This window comes from Schistocerca americana, chromosome 1, assembly GCF_021461395.2.
Source record: "Schistocerca americana isolate TAMUIC-IGC-003095 chromosome 1, iqSchAmer2.1, whole genome shotgun sequence".
Lineage (NCBI taxonomy): Eukaryota > Metazoa > Arthropoda > Insecta > Orthoptera > Acrididae > Schistocerca > Schistocerca americana.
Window position 1 is genome coordinate 333,054,554 of NC_060119.1, and position 17,430 is coordinate 333,071,983.

Below are 17,430 nucleotides of genomic sequence, written 5' to 3' on the forward strand. Positions count from 1 at the left end.
GATTCTGACAAGGATTGCATCGGGGCCTAGAGCTTTGTTCAATTTTAACGATTTCAGGTGTTTCTCAACACCACTGACACTAACACATATATTACTTATCTTTCCAATAGTATGAGAATTATATTGGGATGATACTCCTGTGTTTTCCTTTGTAAAGGAACATTTAAAAACAGAATTAAGCCTTTCAGCTTTTACTTTGCTACCCTCAATTACAGTTCCTGTTTCATTCATTAGAGTCTGGATACAAACTTTGGTGCCACTTTCTGCCTTTACATACAAGTAGAATTTCTTTGTGTTCTGTGAAAGACCACTTGACAATATTCTGCTACAGTAGTCATTGAAGACATCATGTATTTCTCTCTTGACAGCCAAACACGTTTCATTCAGCGTCTCTCTATCTAAAGCCCTACACTTTGTTTTACATCTATTACACAGTAATTGCTGTTTCATTAGAAGTTTATTTACAATGACTGTATACCATAGGGGTTTCTTCCTGTTACAAACTGTTCTGTTGCTGATGATACAAGCATTGCAATAAATAGCAAATCAAGTGTTATCTTAGAAAAATCAACTAATAAAATATTTGTGGACATTAATCACTTGCTCCTAGCCAATTCTTTGTCACTAAACTTTGAAAAAACACACTACATGCAGTTCAGAACTTGCAAGGAGTGTCCCATGAGTATATACCTAACATAGGATGACAAGCAGATAGAAGAAGTGGACAGTGTTAAATTCTTGGGATTATAGTTTGTTAATAAATTCAAGTGGGAGGAGCACACCACGAAACTGCTGAAGCATCTAAACAAATCTCTATTTGTAAGCCAATTCTGTCAGACATAGGGGATAAAAAAATGAAAAAGCTACCATACTATTCTTACCATACTTTTACTCCATAACGTTATATGGGATTATTTTTTGGTGTAATTCATCAACCCAAGCTAAAGTTTTCTGGGCAAAAAAAGGGCAATAAGAGTTATATGTGGTGTGAACTCAAGAACATCCAGCAGAGGCCTGTTTAGGGAACTAGGGATACTAACTACTGCTTCTCAATATATTTATTCTTCAATGCAATTTGTCATTAAAAATATACCACTTTTTTCAAACCAACAGCTCAGTTCATGGAATCAATAGAAATACGAATAATCTTCATGAGAATTTAAAGTCACTTACTCTTGCACAAAAAGGTGTGCATTATTCAGGAACACACATTTTCAATAACTTGTCAGCAGCCATAAAAAGCTTGTCATGATTTCTTCTTCTTTCTTCATTCTTCCCAAATTCTCTTCATACATTCACTGTGTTCTCTCTTCCGACCATCTTTTTCCTGTTCTGTTCTCCATATGTTCTTGTTTAAGTGTGTGTTTCTGTATGATGTTTCGAAACTGTTCTCTATTGTTTATGTTGTCTTGTGTGTTCCCCAGTTCTTTAATGTCTTCTTCTTCTTCAGTGATCCACTTTGTCTTATTTTTGCTCTTGTTTACTATCTCAAAGATTTGTCTTGTGAGCATGATTTTATTCATCCTGCTGATATGTCCATAAAATTTCATCCTTCTCTTTCTAATGGTGTCTGTTATTGTTTCTATATCTTTGTAAATCTCTCTAGTTGGCCTCTTCATCCAAATTCCTTCCCAAAACACTGGTCCATATATTTTCCTCAGAATTTTTCTTTCCTGGTTTTCAATCTCTCTGATCTTCATATGACCATGAATCACTGTAGTTTCTGCAGCATAAAGTGCTTTTGGCAGGACTACTGTGTTGTAATGCCTTAATTTCACATTTACAGAAATGTATTTCTTATTATAATGATTCCAAGTGAGCTTATATTCTTTTTGTAATCTGGAGATTCTATCTTTATTAGCTATTGAGTTCAGTCCTGATGGTTGGATTATCTCTCCCAGATATCTGAAGTGGGCAACTTGTGCCACTTTCCCATATTGAGTAGTAACGGGGAGATTATCTACAGGTTTGTTTTCCATGTACTGTGTTTTCTTGTAGGAGATTTGTAGAACAGTTTACTGTGAGATTTTGTGTAGTTTTTCCATTGCTAGTTTGGCTTCCTCTCTATTGTTTGTTAGAATGGCAAGATCATCCGCAAAAGCCAGATACTTCAGCCCAATTCTCTGCTCTTTTTTAATGCCAAGCTGAATTCCTTTTATTTCCTTTTCTGATGTCCTCACAATTTTTTCCAGAGCCATGTTAAACAGTAGGGGGGAAATTCCATTTCCTTGGCAAACACCAGTATTGGTATGAAATGCTTCTGATGTTGCTCCCATGAATTTAATTTTGGAAGTTGTATCTGTTTGTTTCCTGTCAATCCTGAACTCCTCTTAAGTGTAAAATAATGTTTGTCTATCTATTGAATTGTAAGCCTTTTTAAAATTAACAAAAGTCACCACAGTATTTCTACGTCTTCTCATTTGCAGAATTGCTTTTAAGTTCCATATCTGTTCGATGCACGATCAACCTTTGCGGAACCCTGCCTGATACTCTCCTATTAACTGGTCTGCTTGTTCTTCTAAACTGTTTAACAGGGCCTTTGAAAGAATTTTGTATATTACAGAGAGCAGTGAAATTCCCCTGTAATTATTTGGATCGGTTTTTGCACCTTTTTTGTGGAGAGGGTGAATTAATGCACATTTCCACTCAGCAGGTATTTGTTCAGTTTCCCAAATATTTGATATAGTTCTGTGGGTTGGTTGTGTGAGATTATTGTCATCAGTGCACTAATGTGTTCATTGTAAATAAGTATTGTATTAGTTCTATTATATGTTTATAACCTTATAAATATTTTTTTTTAAATTTTAAATTCAGTCATTAATGTGATCTTAGTAAATGAATGTTGTAAAATGATCCTTTCATATAGTGACCATTAATAAATAAATAAATGATGATCATTCCACTTGGGACCTATGGAAGGTACATTAGCTTATTTGTTTTACTTGTATAAATTTGTTATGTATTATTGTTTTTCTGACATGTTCTACATCCTGGAGGACCTCCTCACTACAGATCAATTGGAATGAAATTAAATCTAATCTAATCTACTGGATACATATCATTCCAACTATCCTTTTAAACTTGAGCAGGAATTTCTCTGGATGCTCCTGCCCTATGCTGAGAGTTTCTATTTCCTCACTGACATATGACACTGCAGATTTTTTATCTGGTGTACTGAACACATATATCTGTCTGCTTGTTTTAGTTGTCATTTGTATTTTGGTAATAACTGTTGCTACAACTGTGCCATGGTCACTGATATCAGTTTTGATGTGGACATCTCAAAGAGGTGTTGCTATAAGATCAAATATATTTCCATCATGAGTGGAGTTCCTAAGAATCTGTTATAGGTAGTTTCCAGAGAAGGCATTTAGTAAAGTTTTCCAGGATGTCTTATCACATCCATCAGTAACAAAACTATTGTTTTCCTAATTGATGGTTGGGTGATTAAGGTCTCCACTGATGATTACAGTACGATTAGGGATCTAACATACAAGTGAACTGAGGTTACCTCTTAAGTTTAGGGGGGGGGGGGGGTGATAGGATGATCCAATTATCATTTTATGTTAACCTCTGATACTGAGTCTTGCCCAAACAGTATCACATGCAACTTCAGTTTCCATCTCAGTGGATTTGAGTTTCTTGTCTACTGCGACTAATACGCCTCCTCCTTTTTCCATTTGTCTATCATCCTGGTATACACTTAAATTTTCCCCAAAAATCTCACTACTGTCAGTATCAAGTTTCACCCAGTAATGAGGAAAGACAGAATTTCTTCTGCAACTGGTAGATGGGTAGCACACAGATACACATCAGACCTCAGAATAAGCAATTTCATATCTATAGTTCAAGCAAACACACATTATTTTTCCATACCTGAATACACACAAAAACTCATACAAATGACCAAAATAATTTTCCATTACATTGCCTATGTGTCAGTAATCAATAAGTAGCAGGTAAGCAATAGTCTTTCCTCATTTGTGATTAGTGTCCCCAATTACAGAATTTGCAACATCATAACATTATTGATAACTAAAAGCAAATTATGATCTGCCACAAATGGTTGGTGAACCCATGATAATTTTCATAGACATGGAGTCTCATTCCCAGTTTCTTTGTAACCAAGTAGTGATCAGAAAACATGTTAAGGAGAAGACAGCAATAAAAATGTAATTTGTTGTGACCATTAATGATTCACTTCAATTATTTAGAAATATTCTTCAGAATATTACTCACAGTTATTGGCAAAGTGCTTACAGTAGTGTCTCTTTCATACTGTAAGTAGCTACACATCACCAGTGTAAATTTTGTTAGGACTCAAGTGTTATTATTGGAGTGACAGCTCTCAAAAGAACTGCAACCAGTAGCTTGAAATGTTGTTTATTTGGTTGTTAGAGATCAATGTAAACTGTAGTTCTTCAAATATGTTCACATGGCAAAATAAACAATTCAGTTACCCTCATCTAAATTTATTCAGTAGACTTTACTGTCAAAAATCCTTAAGATAAATAATTAGACTTTGCCGAAGCTGACCTAACACTCTTACCTCAGGTGTATATACATTCAGAAACAGGCAGTCTTCCTGTCCTCTATCAGCTCCAGTATCCAATTGGACACACATTGAGCCAGCTGCCAAAGCATCTCTTACACCATCCCATGGTTGCTTGGCCACAGGGGGCTGGAAATATTACACAAAATGTATTCAACAGTGCAATTGATACATGTTAAGTCTCCTAAACCATTAGATATATTTAGGTCAAGAATCAATATTAAAACGGACATTGTTTGTAAGCAATAAATACAATGAAAACATTACTAAAATATTTCATTTCAGGTCAGTACCAATGATATTTATTTTTATTTATTATATAAACTGAAAAAAAGGAAAATGAAGTCTGATATATTGTCACAAACAGGCAGTTCAACCATGATCTTGTCAGGATAACTCAGTCAGTAAGAGCATTGTCTATAAACGGCAGAGTTCAGGGTTCACATCAAATCCAGCACACACTTTCAGTTTATCAGGAAGTTTGAAAAGAAGTATATGCTTAGTTGGAGAGTGAAATAGGATATTACCAATATTTCAAAACCTCTGGTTCAGAGAAACACATTATAGTCACTCATCATAGGTTAACGAATGACTATTAACTATAAATTCTAATGGCTCTATGGAACAACTTAGTAAGAATCTTTTTTCCTATAATTTTGCAATACCAGTAAATTATATGTACTAGTGGCTTCTGAGACAAAGCTGATTATCTATGAGCAATTGTTTGAACCTTAGTTTTTGCAGAATAAAAATTCATCCTAAATGTGACACCATTGATGGCTGATTAATTTCTTTCTCAATTCTTGAAACAAGTGACACTGTAAACATTTCATCATCAAAAACATTGAAAAATTAACGGCTTAAAAATAATTTCTTAGACAATAATTGACAACAAATTTTCTTTTAATCTAAAAACATTTGTTTTTTGTCTCGAATACTTATTATTTCAAATTAATGATGGAGGGAAACATTCCACTTGGGAAAAATATATCTAAAAACAAAGATGATGTGACTTACCAAACGAAAGTGCTGGCAGGTCGATAGACACACAAACAAACACAAACATACACACAAAATTCAAGCTATCGCAACAAACGGTTGCTTCATCAGGAAAGAGGGAAGCAGAGGTAAAGACGAAAGGATGTGGCTTTTAAGGGAGAGCATAAGGAGTCATTCCAATCCCGGGAGTGGAAAGACTTAACATAGAGGCAAAAAAGGACAGGTATACACTTGCACACACACACACATATCCATCTGCACATACACAGACACAAGCAGACATTTGTAAAGGCAAAGAGTTTGGGCAGAGATGTCAGTCGAGGCGGGAGTACAGAGGCAAAGATGTTGTTGAAAGACAGGTGAGGTATGAGTGGTGGCAAATTGAAATTAGCGGAGATTGAGACCTGGCAGATAACGAGAAGAGAGGATATACTGAAGGGCAAGTTCCCATCTCCGGAGTTCTGACAGGTTGGTGCTAGTGGGAAGTATCCAGAAAACCCGGACGGTGTAACACTGTGCCAAGATGTGCTGGCCATGCACCAAGGCATGTTTAGCCACTGGGTGATCCTTATTACCAACAAACACTGCCTGCCTGTGTCCATTCATGTGAATGGACAGTTTGTTGCTGGTCATTCCCACATAGAAAGCTTCACAGTGTAGGCAGGTCAGTTGGTAAACCACGTGGGTGCTTTCACACGTGGCTCTGCCTTTGATCGTGTGCACTAGGGAAGGTGGTTTGGGGATTTCATAGGGATGAACTAAGAGGTTACGAAGGTTAGGTGGACGGCGGAAAGACACTCTTGGTGGAGTGGGGAGGATTTCATGAAGGATGGATCTCATTTCAGGGCAGGATTTGAGGAAGTCGTATCCCTGCTGGAGAACCACATTCAGAGTCTGATCCAGTCCCAGAAAGTATCCTGTCACAAGTGGGGCACTTTTGGGGTTCTTCTGTGGGAGGTTCTGGGTTTGAGGAGATGAGGAAGTGGCTCTGGTTATTTTCTTCTGTACCAGGTCGGGAGGGTAGTTGCGGGATGCAAAAGCTGTTTTCAGGTTGTTGGTGTAATGGTTCAGGGATTCTGGACTGGAGCAGATTTGTTTGCCACGAAGATGTAGGCTGTAGGGAAGGGACCATTTGATGTGGAATGGGTGGCAGCTGTCATAATGGAGGTACTGTTGCTTGTTGGTGTGTTTGATGTGGACGGACGTGTGAAGCTGGCCATTGGACAGGTGGAGGTCAACGTCAAGGAAAGTGGCATGGGATTTGGAGTAGGACCAGGTGAACCTGATGGAACCAAAGGAGTTGAGGTTGGAGAGGAAATTCTGGAGTTCTTCTTCACTGTGAGTCCAGATCATGAAGATGTCATCAATAAATCTGTTCCAAACTTTGGGTTGGCAAGCCTGGGTAACCAAGAAGGCTTCCTCTAAGTGACCCATAAATAGGTTGGCGTACAAGGGGGCCATCCTGGTACCCATGGCTGTTCCCGTTAATTGTTGGTATGTCTGGCCTTCGAAAGTGAAGAAGTTGTGGGTCAGGATGAAGCTGGCTAAGGTAATGAGGAAAGAGGTTTTAGGTAGGGTGGCAGGTGATCAGCGTGAAAGGAAGTGCTCCATCGCAGCGAGGCCCTGGACGTGCAGAATATTTGTGTATAAGGAAGGGGCATCAATGATTACAAAGATGGTTTCTGGGGGTAACAGACTGGGTAAGGATTCCAGGCGTTTGATAAAGTGGTTGGTGTCTTTGATGAAGGATGGGAGACTGCATGTAATGGGTTGAAGGTGTTGATCTACGTAGGCAGAGATATGTTTTTATTTTCATTTTCATTTCAGCGTCGTGTTGCACTTTCCACCTTCTAATACCATGTCACCCTCACGACATCCCCACAATGACCCCATTAAGTTTTATTTACATTCCCTCCGCAAACATGCCTTCGCCCTAGCCAGATTACACTCCCATATTTTATTTTCTCAGGCTTCTCTGACATTTGGCATTACCCCCAAAGGCCTCACACTTAAAGTTCCCATCTCTGGCTGTAACCCTTCTTTCCATCAGTCCCTATACCAGTTCCAAACTGAACAATCCGTTGCCCTCACCCACCTAATCCTTCACCTACACATCAACTCAGCCGATGAACACACCCGCTAACTTCTATCCTTAATAAAAGTCCTCAATCTTTCCTCTCCCACATCCACACCGGCTGTTCAGAGCATCCTCCTACAGGCCAACCGTAAATTAGAACAGCATGCCACCCTCCACCTCAAAAAACTATCCAATCTCCTGGTTTCCCACCTCTGGAAAGGCAACTCACTCACCCTTCACAACCTTTCCAGCAAACCTCAACCTCCTCTCATTGCACACAAACCCAGTCTCTCCCATCTACTCAATCTCCCACTTCCAGCTCCACTCCCTCCAAAACTTCAAAATTCCGACCAACACAATCTGGAACCACAACATCCTAATTCAGTAGTTAACCTTTCCTCCAAACCTCTCTCCCAATCCGAAACCTCTGTCCTATCCAAAGGCCTCACCTTCAGCCCCACTCCCAGATTCAACCAAACAGCCCTTGTCAAAGATTTACTGTTCTACACTCGTACTCTCTGCTGGAAATATCACTTTGCCACGAAGAAAAATGATCCTAATCCTACTCCTAATGATCCAACTCCCCAAGACACTATCCAAATTGAACCCTGTCTGGAACAGTTCCGTCCTCCGTCACAGCGGGACCCACCTCCTCTTCCTCAAAATCACCCTCTCCAAACTTTCCAGGAATTTCTGACTTCCATCATTGCCTCTCAATCCTTCTTAAAAAACCTTAATCCTACTCCGAACATCACCACTGCGGAAGCCCAGGCTATCCGTGATCTGAAGGCTGACCGATCCATCGTCATTCTTCCGGCAGACAAGGGTTCCACTACCGTGGTACTTGATCATCGGGAGTATGTGGCTGAGGGACTGTGTCAGCTTTCAGACAACACCACATACAAAGTTTGCCAAGGTAATCCCATTCCTGATGTCCAGGCGGAGCTTCAAGGAATCCTCAGAACCTTAGGCCCCCTACAAAACCTTTCACCTGACTCCATCAACCTCCTGACCCCACCAACACCCCGCACCCCTACCTTCTACCTTCTTCCTAAAATTCACAAACCCAATCATCCCGGCCGTCCCATTGTAGCTGGTTACCAAGCCCCCACAGAACGTATCTCTGCCTACGTAGATCAACACCTTCATCCCATTACATGCAGTCTCCCATCCTTCATCAAAGACACCAACCACTTTCTCAAACGCCTGGAATCCTTACCCAGTCTGTTACCCCCGGAAACCATCCTTGTAACCATTGATGCCACTTCCTTATACACAAATATTCCGCACGTCCAGGGCCTCGCTGCGATGGAGCATTTCCTTTCACGCCGATCACCTGCCACCCTACCTAAAACCTCTTTCCTCATTACCTTAGCCAGCTTCATCCTGACCCACAACTTCTTCACTTTCGAAGGCCAGACATATCAACAATTAACGGGAACAGCCATGGGTACCAGGATGGCCCCCTCGTACGCCAACATATTCATGGGTCACTTAGAGGAAGCCTTCTTGGTTACCCAGGCCTGCCAACCCAAAGTTTGGTACAGATTTATTGATGACATCTTCATGATCTGGACTCACAGTGAAGAAGAACTCCAGAATTTCCTCTCCAACCTCAACTCCTTTGGTTCCATCAGGTTCACCTGGTCCTACTCCAAATCCCATGCCACTTTCCTTGACGTTGACATCCACCTGTCCAATGGCCAGCTTCACACGTCCGTCCACATCAAACCCACCAACAAGCAACAGTACCTCCATTATGACAGCTGCCACCCATTCCACATCAAATGGTCCCTTCCCTACAGCCTATGTCTTCGTGGCAAACAAATCTGCTCCAGTCCAGAATCCCTGAACCATTACACCAACAACCTGAAAACAGCTTTTGCATACCGCAACTACCCTCCCGACCTGGTACAGAAGAAAATAACCAGAGCCACCTCCTCATCTCCTCAAACCCAGAACCTCCCACAGAAGAACCCCAAAAGTGCCCCACTTGTGACAGGATACTTTCTGGGACTGGATCAGACTCTGAATGTGGTTCTCCAGCAGGGATACGACTTCCTCAAATCCTGCCCTGAAATGAGATCCATCCTTCATGAAATCCTCCCCACTCCACCAAGAGTGTCTTTCCGCCGTCCACCTAACCTTCGTAACCTCTTAGTTCATCCCTATGAAATCCCCAAGCCACCTTCCCTACCCTCTGGCTCCCTACCCTTGTATCCGCCCCCGGTGTAAAACCTGTCCCATGCACCCTCCCACCACCACCTACTCCAGTCCTGTAACCCGGAAGGTGTACACGATCAAAGGCAGAGCCACGTGTGAAAGCACCCACGTGATTTACCAACTGACCTGCCTACACTGTGAAGCTTTCTATGTGGGAATGACCAGCAACAAACTGTCCATTCGCATGAATGGACACAGGCAGACAGTGTTTGTTGGTAATGAGGATCACCCTGTGGCTAAACATACCTTGGTGCTTGGCCGGCACATCTTGGCACAGTGTTACACCGTCCGGGTTATCTGGATACTTCCCACTAACACCACCCTGTCAGAACTCCGGAGATGGGAACATGCCCTTCAGTATATCCTCTCTTCACGTTATCCGCCAGGTCTCAATCTCCGCTATTTTCAATTTGCCGCCGTTCATACCTCACCTGTCTTTTAACAACATCTTTGCCTCTGTACTCCCGCCTCGACTGACATCTCTGCCCAAACTCTTTGCCTTTACAAATGTCTGCTTGTGTCTGTGTATGTGCAGATGTATATGTGTGTGTGTGCGAGTGTATACCTGTCCTTTTTTCCCCCTAAGGTAAGTCTTTCCGCTCCCGGGATTGGAATGACTCCTTACCCCCTCCCTTAAAACCCACATCCTTTCGTCTTTCCCTCTCCTTCCCTCTTTCCTGATGAAGCAACCGTTTGTTGCGAAAGCTTGAATTTTGTGTGTATGTTTGTGTTTGTTTGTGTGTCTATCGACCTGCCAGCACTTTTGTTTGGTAAGTCACATCATCTTTGTTTTTAGATATACTTATTATTTCCATATATATGATAACACAGAACTTCTTAGATAAAGTAATCATTTTTAATTCTGATACTTTGTTATCATATAAAAATTTATTTTGTGAATATTTTTGTAGTTCTGTTCTGAAAGAGCAGGTAGTGTCCATGTCATTTAGAAACTGTGTCAATTTCTATATGATTTGATAGCATGGTACAATAAAATTTGCTCAGTTCTAGCTTTATTTTTCTCTCTAGATGTAAATTATAGCTATTTCAAGTTTCATAATCATGTACTAAATAAATTTTAATACAGCAGTCAGTATTTTTTATGTAAAATTTGGAGTGCATAACTTACTGTAGTGATTCCATTATTAAGTATTTTCACATTTACTTCCAACCTATATTGATAGTCAACATGCATTCCAAGAAATTTTGTGCTTTCCACTCATTTTATGAATTCATTATTTATTTTCAGTTCTTATAATCTGGTTCTTTGTTTATGAAGAACCTCATAGTGCTCATTTTCTTTCTATCAAGTGTGATTTTATTGTTTGCCTCTCACTTATATACACTGCTAAGTGTTTCTTCAGCTTTCTCTCTTAGCATTTGTGGTGACTTGTGAGTGACCAGTACATTAGAGTCGTTTCCATGCAATATTGTTTGCCCATGTCTGATGCTTTGCGGGAAGTCATTAAAGTAAATTAGGAAGAGAACTGGACCTAGCAGACTACACTGTGCCACTCCTGTATTAGGGTCAGAAGTCATCATCATCATCATGGACAGTTCCCGGCCTCTGGCCAGGTCTTTGTGGAACATAGGCCTCTTCATTGTCTTCTGTCTTGCCACCAGCTCTCCGTCTTCACCTTGGTCCAGTCTTCTCCCTTCTTCTGGACGCATTCCTTGACTCGTTTCACCCATCTGTCTCTTGGTCGTCCCCTTGATCTCTTTCCTTCCAGTTTTATCTGATGTATCCTCCTAGTTATCCTCTTCTCCTCCATTCTCTTAACATGTCCATACCATCTCAGCCTTGATTTCTCTATCTCCTCATGGTTCCACTTTCATTAACTCTCTGATCCTCTCCTTTCTTAACCTGTCTATCTTTGTCACTCCAATACTGTTTCTCAAGAATTTCATCTCACTGGCTTGTACTTTGCTTTTCTCTCTTCCTTTCATAACCCAGGTTATGATGCATATGCTAGGATTGGGACATAGTATGACTGGTATATAACCTTCTTAATGATTTGGGGTACATCCTTGCTCCATATCAGGCTTCTGACACTCTTCCAAAATGCTTTTGCTTTTCTCCCCCACTCGTTTATTTCGCTGTCGTTTTTTCCATTTTCCTGTATCAGGCTTCCTAGGTACTTGAAACTCTCCACTCTCCTCAATCATTTCCTACCAATTGTTTTTCCCATTGCTCCTCTCTCCTTCTTTCTTGTTGTGATAATCATCTCAGCCTTACTTATTCTAAATTTCATCACTTATTCTTGTACTGTTCATTACCATACGTCCAACTGCTCTTGTACTTCCTCCTCCTTATTCCCCCAATCATCAGATCATCTGCAAACACCATAGCTTTCACCTTCCTTTCACCAATTACTTGTGCTACTGTACTCATCATCCATCACTACAATGAAGAGTAATGGTGAAAGTGCTCTTCCCTGCCTCATGCCATTCCTCTGTTAAATCCAAACTGATCTCTCTCCTCCCACTTTCACACAGCTCACACTTCCATGGTATATTTCTCTTATCCTCCAAATAATCTGTTTTGCTACTCCTCTGTTCTCCAGGGCGTTCCACACTTTGCCTCTACGTACACTATCATATGCTTTTTCAATGTCCAGGAAGGCCATTAGTAGATATATTCCATATTCATAGTGCTGTTCCTGCAGTTGTCTTACAGCAAAAAATTAGATCCACTGTAAACCTTCCTGTTCTGAAGCCATGTTGTTCTTCTCTCATTCTTCCATCTAATTTTTCCTGAATTGGTGCTTCCAAAATTTTCTCAAAAATCTTTGCACAATGACTCATCAATGTTATCCTCTGATAGTTCTTGCACTCTTTTCTATTTCCCTTCTTAAAGATTGGGACAATTATTCCCTTCTTCCAGTCTTCTGGGATCATCTTCTGTCTCCACACAATTTTCATTACTCGATATAGCTATTGTATCCCCACCTCTCCTGCTGCTCTCGCCATCTCTACACTTAGCTCATCCAGATCTGGTGACTTCCCTCCCTTCATCTTGTCCAATGCCTCTTCCACTTCTCTCCATGTAAGGTCTTTTTCCATTTGCTGTTCCTCCTCTTTTTTCTCCTCGGCTTGTTCGTCCTCATCTGGGTCTCCATTTGCATTCAGGAGTTTTCAAAATACTCCTTCCACATATTCTTGAGTTCCTCCTTATTCTTTACATCTTGTCCACTTTTGTTCACCATTCAAGCATAATCTGTCATACCATTCTTCCTCTTCATCCCATATAACGCCTTTTTCGAACCTTGACTATCCTCCTCCATCATTCTGGTCCACTATTCCCTCCACTTTCTTCTTTCCTCTTCCACCACTCAGAAGTATTTTCAATATAGTTAGATGTACTTTATATATGTTATTTTCAGTCAGCTGTACTCAGATTTTCTGTATATGATTGGAACTATTTTTCCACCCTGCCCCCACTATTTTCAGTTCATCTAACTTACTTAAAGTATTTTGTGACACAAAACCAAGGAATATAACTGTCAAACAGTTCCATTTATCCAATGCTTTTAGGACATGTTTTGTGAGGTATAGTGTTGCCAGTTCAGTGTCTTTCCCTAATGGGATCCAAACTTGCTCATTGGAAAGTGGATGTTATTTATTGAAATAGCTCATAAATTCCATCTTTTAAATAGTTCCCATTATTTTTGCAAAACACAATAGTAGTGGGAGTGGCCCACACTTCTCTACATTTTCACTGTCACTTTTTTTTAAAGATAGGCAATCATTTAGTATATTTTAAGTACTTATGAAAGCAAACCTGATTGAATGATTGATTTACAATGTTAACTACTGGTGATGTTAGACTCTCTCAGCAGTCCTTAATCAGACAAATTTCAGTTCATCCAAAGCTGTTGAAACTTTATTTTTCACTTTGCACACTGTTTATAGACTTCCTCCTTTGTCAAGGTCTGTCACAATCATTTTGTTTTACACTCCTGGAAATGGAAAAAAGAACACATTGACACCGGTGTGTCAGACCCACCATACTTGCTCCGGACACTGCGAGAGGGCTGTACAAGCAATGATCACACGCACGGCACAGCGGACACACCAGGAACCGCGGTGTTGGCCGTCGAATGGCGCTAGCTGCGCAGCATTTGTGCACCGCCGCCGTCAGTGTCAGCCAGTTTGCCGTGGCATACGGAGCTCCATCGCAGTCTTTAACACTGGTAGCATGCCGCGACAGCGTGGACGTGAACCGTATGTGCAGTTGACGGACTTTGAGCGAGGGCGTATAGTGGGCATGTGAGAGGACGAGTGGACTTACCGCCGAATTGCTCAACACGTGGGGCGTGAGGTCTCCACAGTACATCGATGTTTTCGCCAGTGGTCGGCGGAAGGTGCACGTGCCCGTCGACCTGGGACCGGACCGCAGCGACGCACGGATGCACGCCAAGACCGTAGGATCCTACGCAGTGCCGTAGGGGACCGCACCGCCACTTCCCAGCAAATTAGGGACACTGTTGCTTCTGGGGTATTGGCGAGGACCATTCGCAACCGTCTCCATGAAGCTGGGCTACGGTCCCGCACACCGTTAGGCCGTCTTGCACTCACGCCCCAACATCGTGCAGCCCGCCTCCAGTGGTGTCGCGACAGGCGTGAATGGAGGGACGAATGGAGACGTGTCGTCTTCAGCGATGAGAGTCGCTTCTGCCTTGGTGCCAATGATGGTCGTATGCGTGTTTGGCGCCGTGCAGGTGAGCGCCACAATCAGGACTGCATACGACCGAGGCACACAGGGCCAACACCCGGCATCATGGTGTGGGGAGCGATCTCCTACACTGGCCGTACACCACTGGTGATCGTCGAGGGGACATTGAATAGTGCACGGTACATCCAAACCGTCATCAAACCCATCGTTCTACCATTCCTAGACCGGCAGGGGAACTTGCTGTTCCAACAGGACAATGCACGTCCGCATGTATCCCGTGCCACCCAACGTGCTCTAGAAGGTGTAAGTAAACTACCCTGGCCAGCAAGATCTCCGGATCTGTCCCCCATTGAGCATGTTTGGGATTGGATGAAGCGTCATCTCACGCGGTCTGCACGTCCAGCACGAACGCTGGTCCAACTGAGGCGCCAGGTGGAAATGGCATGGCAAGCCGTTCCACAGGACTACATCCAGCATCTCTACGATCGTCTCCATGGGAGAGTAGCAGCCTGCATTGCTGCGAAAGGTGGATATACACTGTACTAGTGCCGACATTGTGCATGCTCTGTTGCCTGTGTCTATGTGCCTGTGGTTCTGTCAGTGTGATCATGTGATGTATCTGACCCCAGGAACGTGTCAATAAAGTTTCCCCTTACTGGGACAATGAATTCACGGTGTTCTTATTTCAATTTCCAGGAGTGTATAATATGGGGGTCTGTTTGAAAGTTTTCCTGAAACCTGGGTTTCCTTGGTGAACTTGTCATTCTTACTTTAGTTTATTGGTATTAATAAAGACATATAGTTTCGCAGCTTCTCAAAAAATGCATTTGTATTGACAAATTTATTGTTACGATGTGTTGGTACATGTTACACAATAATGTAGAACTTGTGTCCACTTGATTGGTGAGATAATTTTGTTTCTATTACTCCGTGAGGTACTTATGTTGCATGTGTTTCAAGTAGATGAACTGGAATACTGTGCTGTCATAAAAATCTTAATTTCAGACAAGTTACTGATGACAGAAATTTACCCAAAATTGATGAAGCTTTAAGAGGAGTCTGCTTCTTTGTTCCCTGTGATTAAGGAATTGGTGACAATTCAGATGTGGCTTTATTAGGCAATTGCTTGAGTATAACAAAAACATGACTCTCTGTAAACTACACAGAAGGTTTTTGTCTGAATTTTCATAGAGCAACAAAGAGTAATAAATGGAAAAATGAGATACCAAATTGTGCAGCATGAAATTTAGTTTTGCAAAAGAACATTTAATTTGTTTGAAAATACAGAGGGGTCCAAAAAAATGTATCCACTGTTTAAAACTCCATAACTGGCAAACTAGTGTAATAGTTTGTAGTTCCAGCAATCGCCACACAAGCGTTGTATTGCATTGTTTTGTTTTGTCAGATGACAGTCGCCAGATAGTCAGTGTTTTGTTCCTAGTTGCACCTAGTTACTCAAGTAAACATGGCTGGCGCAAGGCTTACATTTGATGAAATGAAGTCAGTTTTGAAATGGTATTTTAAGTATGAAAGCATTAATGAGGTTCAATGGCAATGGCAAAGTGAGAATCAAACAGAGCCACAGACGTGTTTAACGATTCATTGCATTTGAGACAAATTTGAAGCTGAAGGCTGTGTTAAAGAAGTACACAAACAACGATCTGGACGACCTGTAACAGTAACAAGTCCAGCTAACTCCCGTCATGTGTTACAACGATTCACTCACTCACCACAGAAGTCTGTGAGACAGTGTGCCCATGAAACTGGAGTGAGTCATTGAGGTGAATTTTGAAGACAGCAAAGTGGAAGTGCTACCTCCCATGATTGATACACGTAATGAACGAGGACGACCCAGATCGTAGAATGGAGTATTGCGAGTGGTTTACTAATACGGTGTGCAACGCTGAAAAGTTTGCAGAGTAGATTGTGTGGTCTGACGAGCCATAGTTCAAACTCAGTGGTACAGTACATTGCCACTATTGCATCTACTGGACCGCCGAAAATCCGAATGTCCCATGTAGACAAAGCCTTGAATTTGCCAGGAGTAAATGTGTGGTGTGAGTTGTCTTACCGGGGCTTGATTGGGCCATTCTTCTTTGACAGCACAGTTACTGGTGAAGTGTACCTTCAGACATCCATTTTGCCTGCCATTCAAGACTTGTATGGAGATGGAAGTGTTTACTTTCAACAAGATGGTGCCCCAACCCACTACCAAAATTGTGTTAGGGCGTATCTCAACGAAAATCTACCAGGAAGATGGATAGGACGTAGAGGTGCTGTGGAGTATTCACCACATTCCCCAGACCTAACTCCTCTGGACTTTTACCCATGGGGAACACTAAAGGATGTTGTTTATCGACAAAAGCCAGGCACATTGGATGAACTTTGAGAATCCATCATACATTCATGTGCAAATATCCAACTGAACAAGTTGTAGTCAGTAGTTCATGCTGTAGTTCGGCGGTATTGTTTGTGTGTGGATGTTAATGGTATCCATTTCGAACACCTACAGTGATATCTTTAAGTTGGACTTCAAGCTACACTTTCACCAAAAATGAGACAACTCTGTCAATTAGTTTGTAAGTTATGGACTTTTAAACAGTGAATACATTTTTTTGGGACCCCTCTGTAATTTGGATTGTTAAGAAAAGTTTGAGGAAAAATTGCACTATGGATTTTTGCCCATAACCAAACAAACAGCGAGAACTGAATAGATAGGGTATCAACTAGTTTGAAATTTTAAAAAATGCATGAAAGAAATAAGGGTAATTATGCAAAATTTGAGTGAACACTGAAATATTTCACAAGCAGCAATTGTTGCCTGTGTAAATGAAGTGTCAAATAGTTCATTTCTTCAAGGCTTAGCAGTTTCATGCATTATAAGTTACATTTGTGTGATATTTA

General features: G+C 41.3%; 1 protein-coding gene across 1 annotated transcript in view; it reads right to left on the bottom strand.

Moving 5' to 3' along the window:
• LOC124547582 (esterase FE4-like) overlaps positions 1-17,430 on the bottom strand; it is a 108,793-nt gene that overhangs the window by 71,741 nt on the left and 19,622 nt on the right. The window contains exon 3 of the mRNA XM_047125119.1: positions 4,550-4,681. Within this exon, the coding sequence (XP_046981075.1) occupies positions 4,550-4,681 (132 nt within the window). The remainder of the gene's footprint in view (positions 1-4,549; positions 4,682-17,430) is intronic.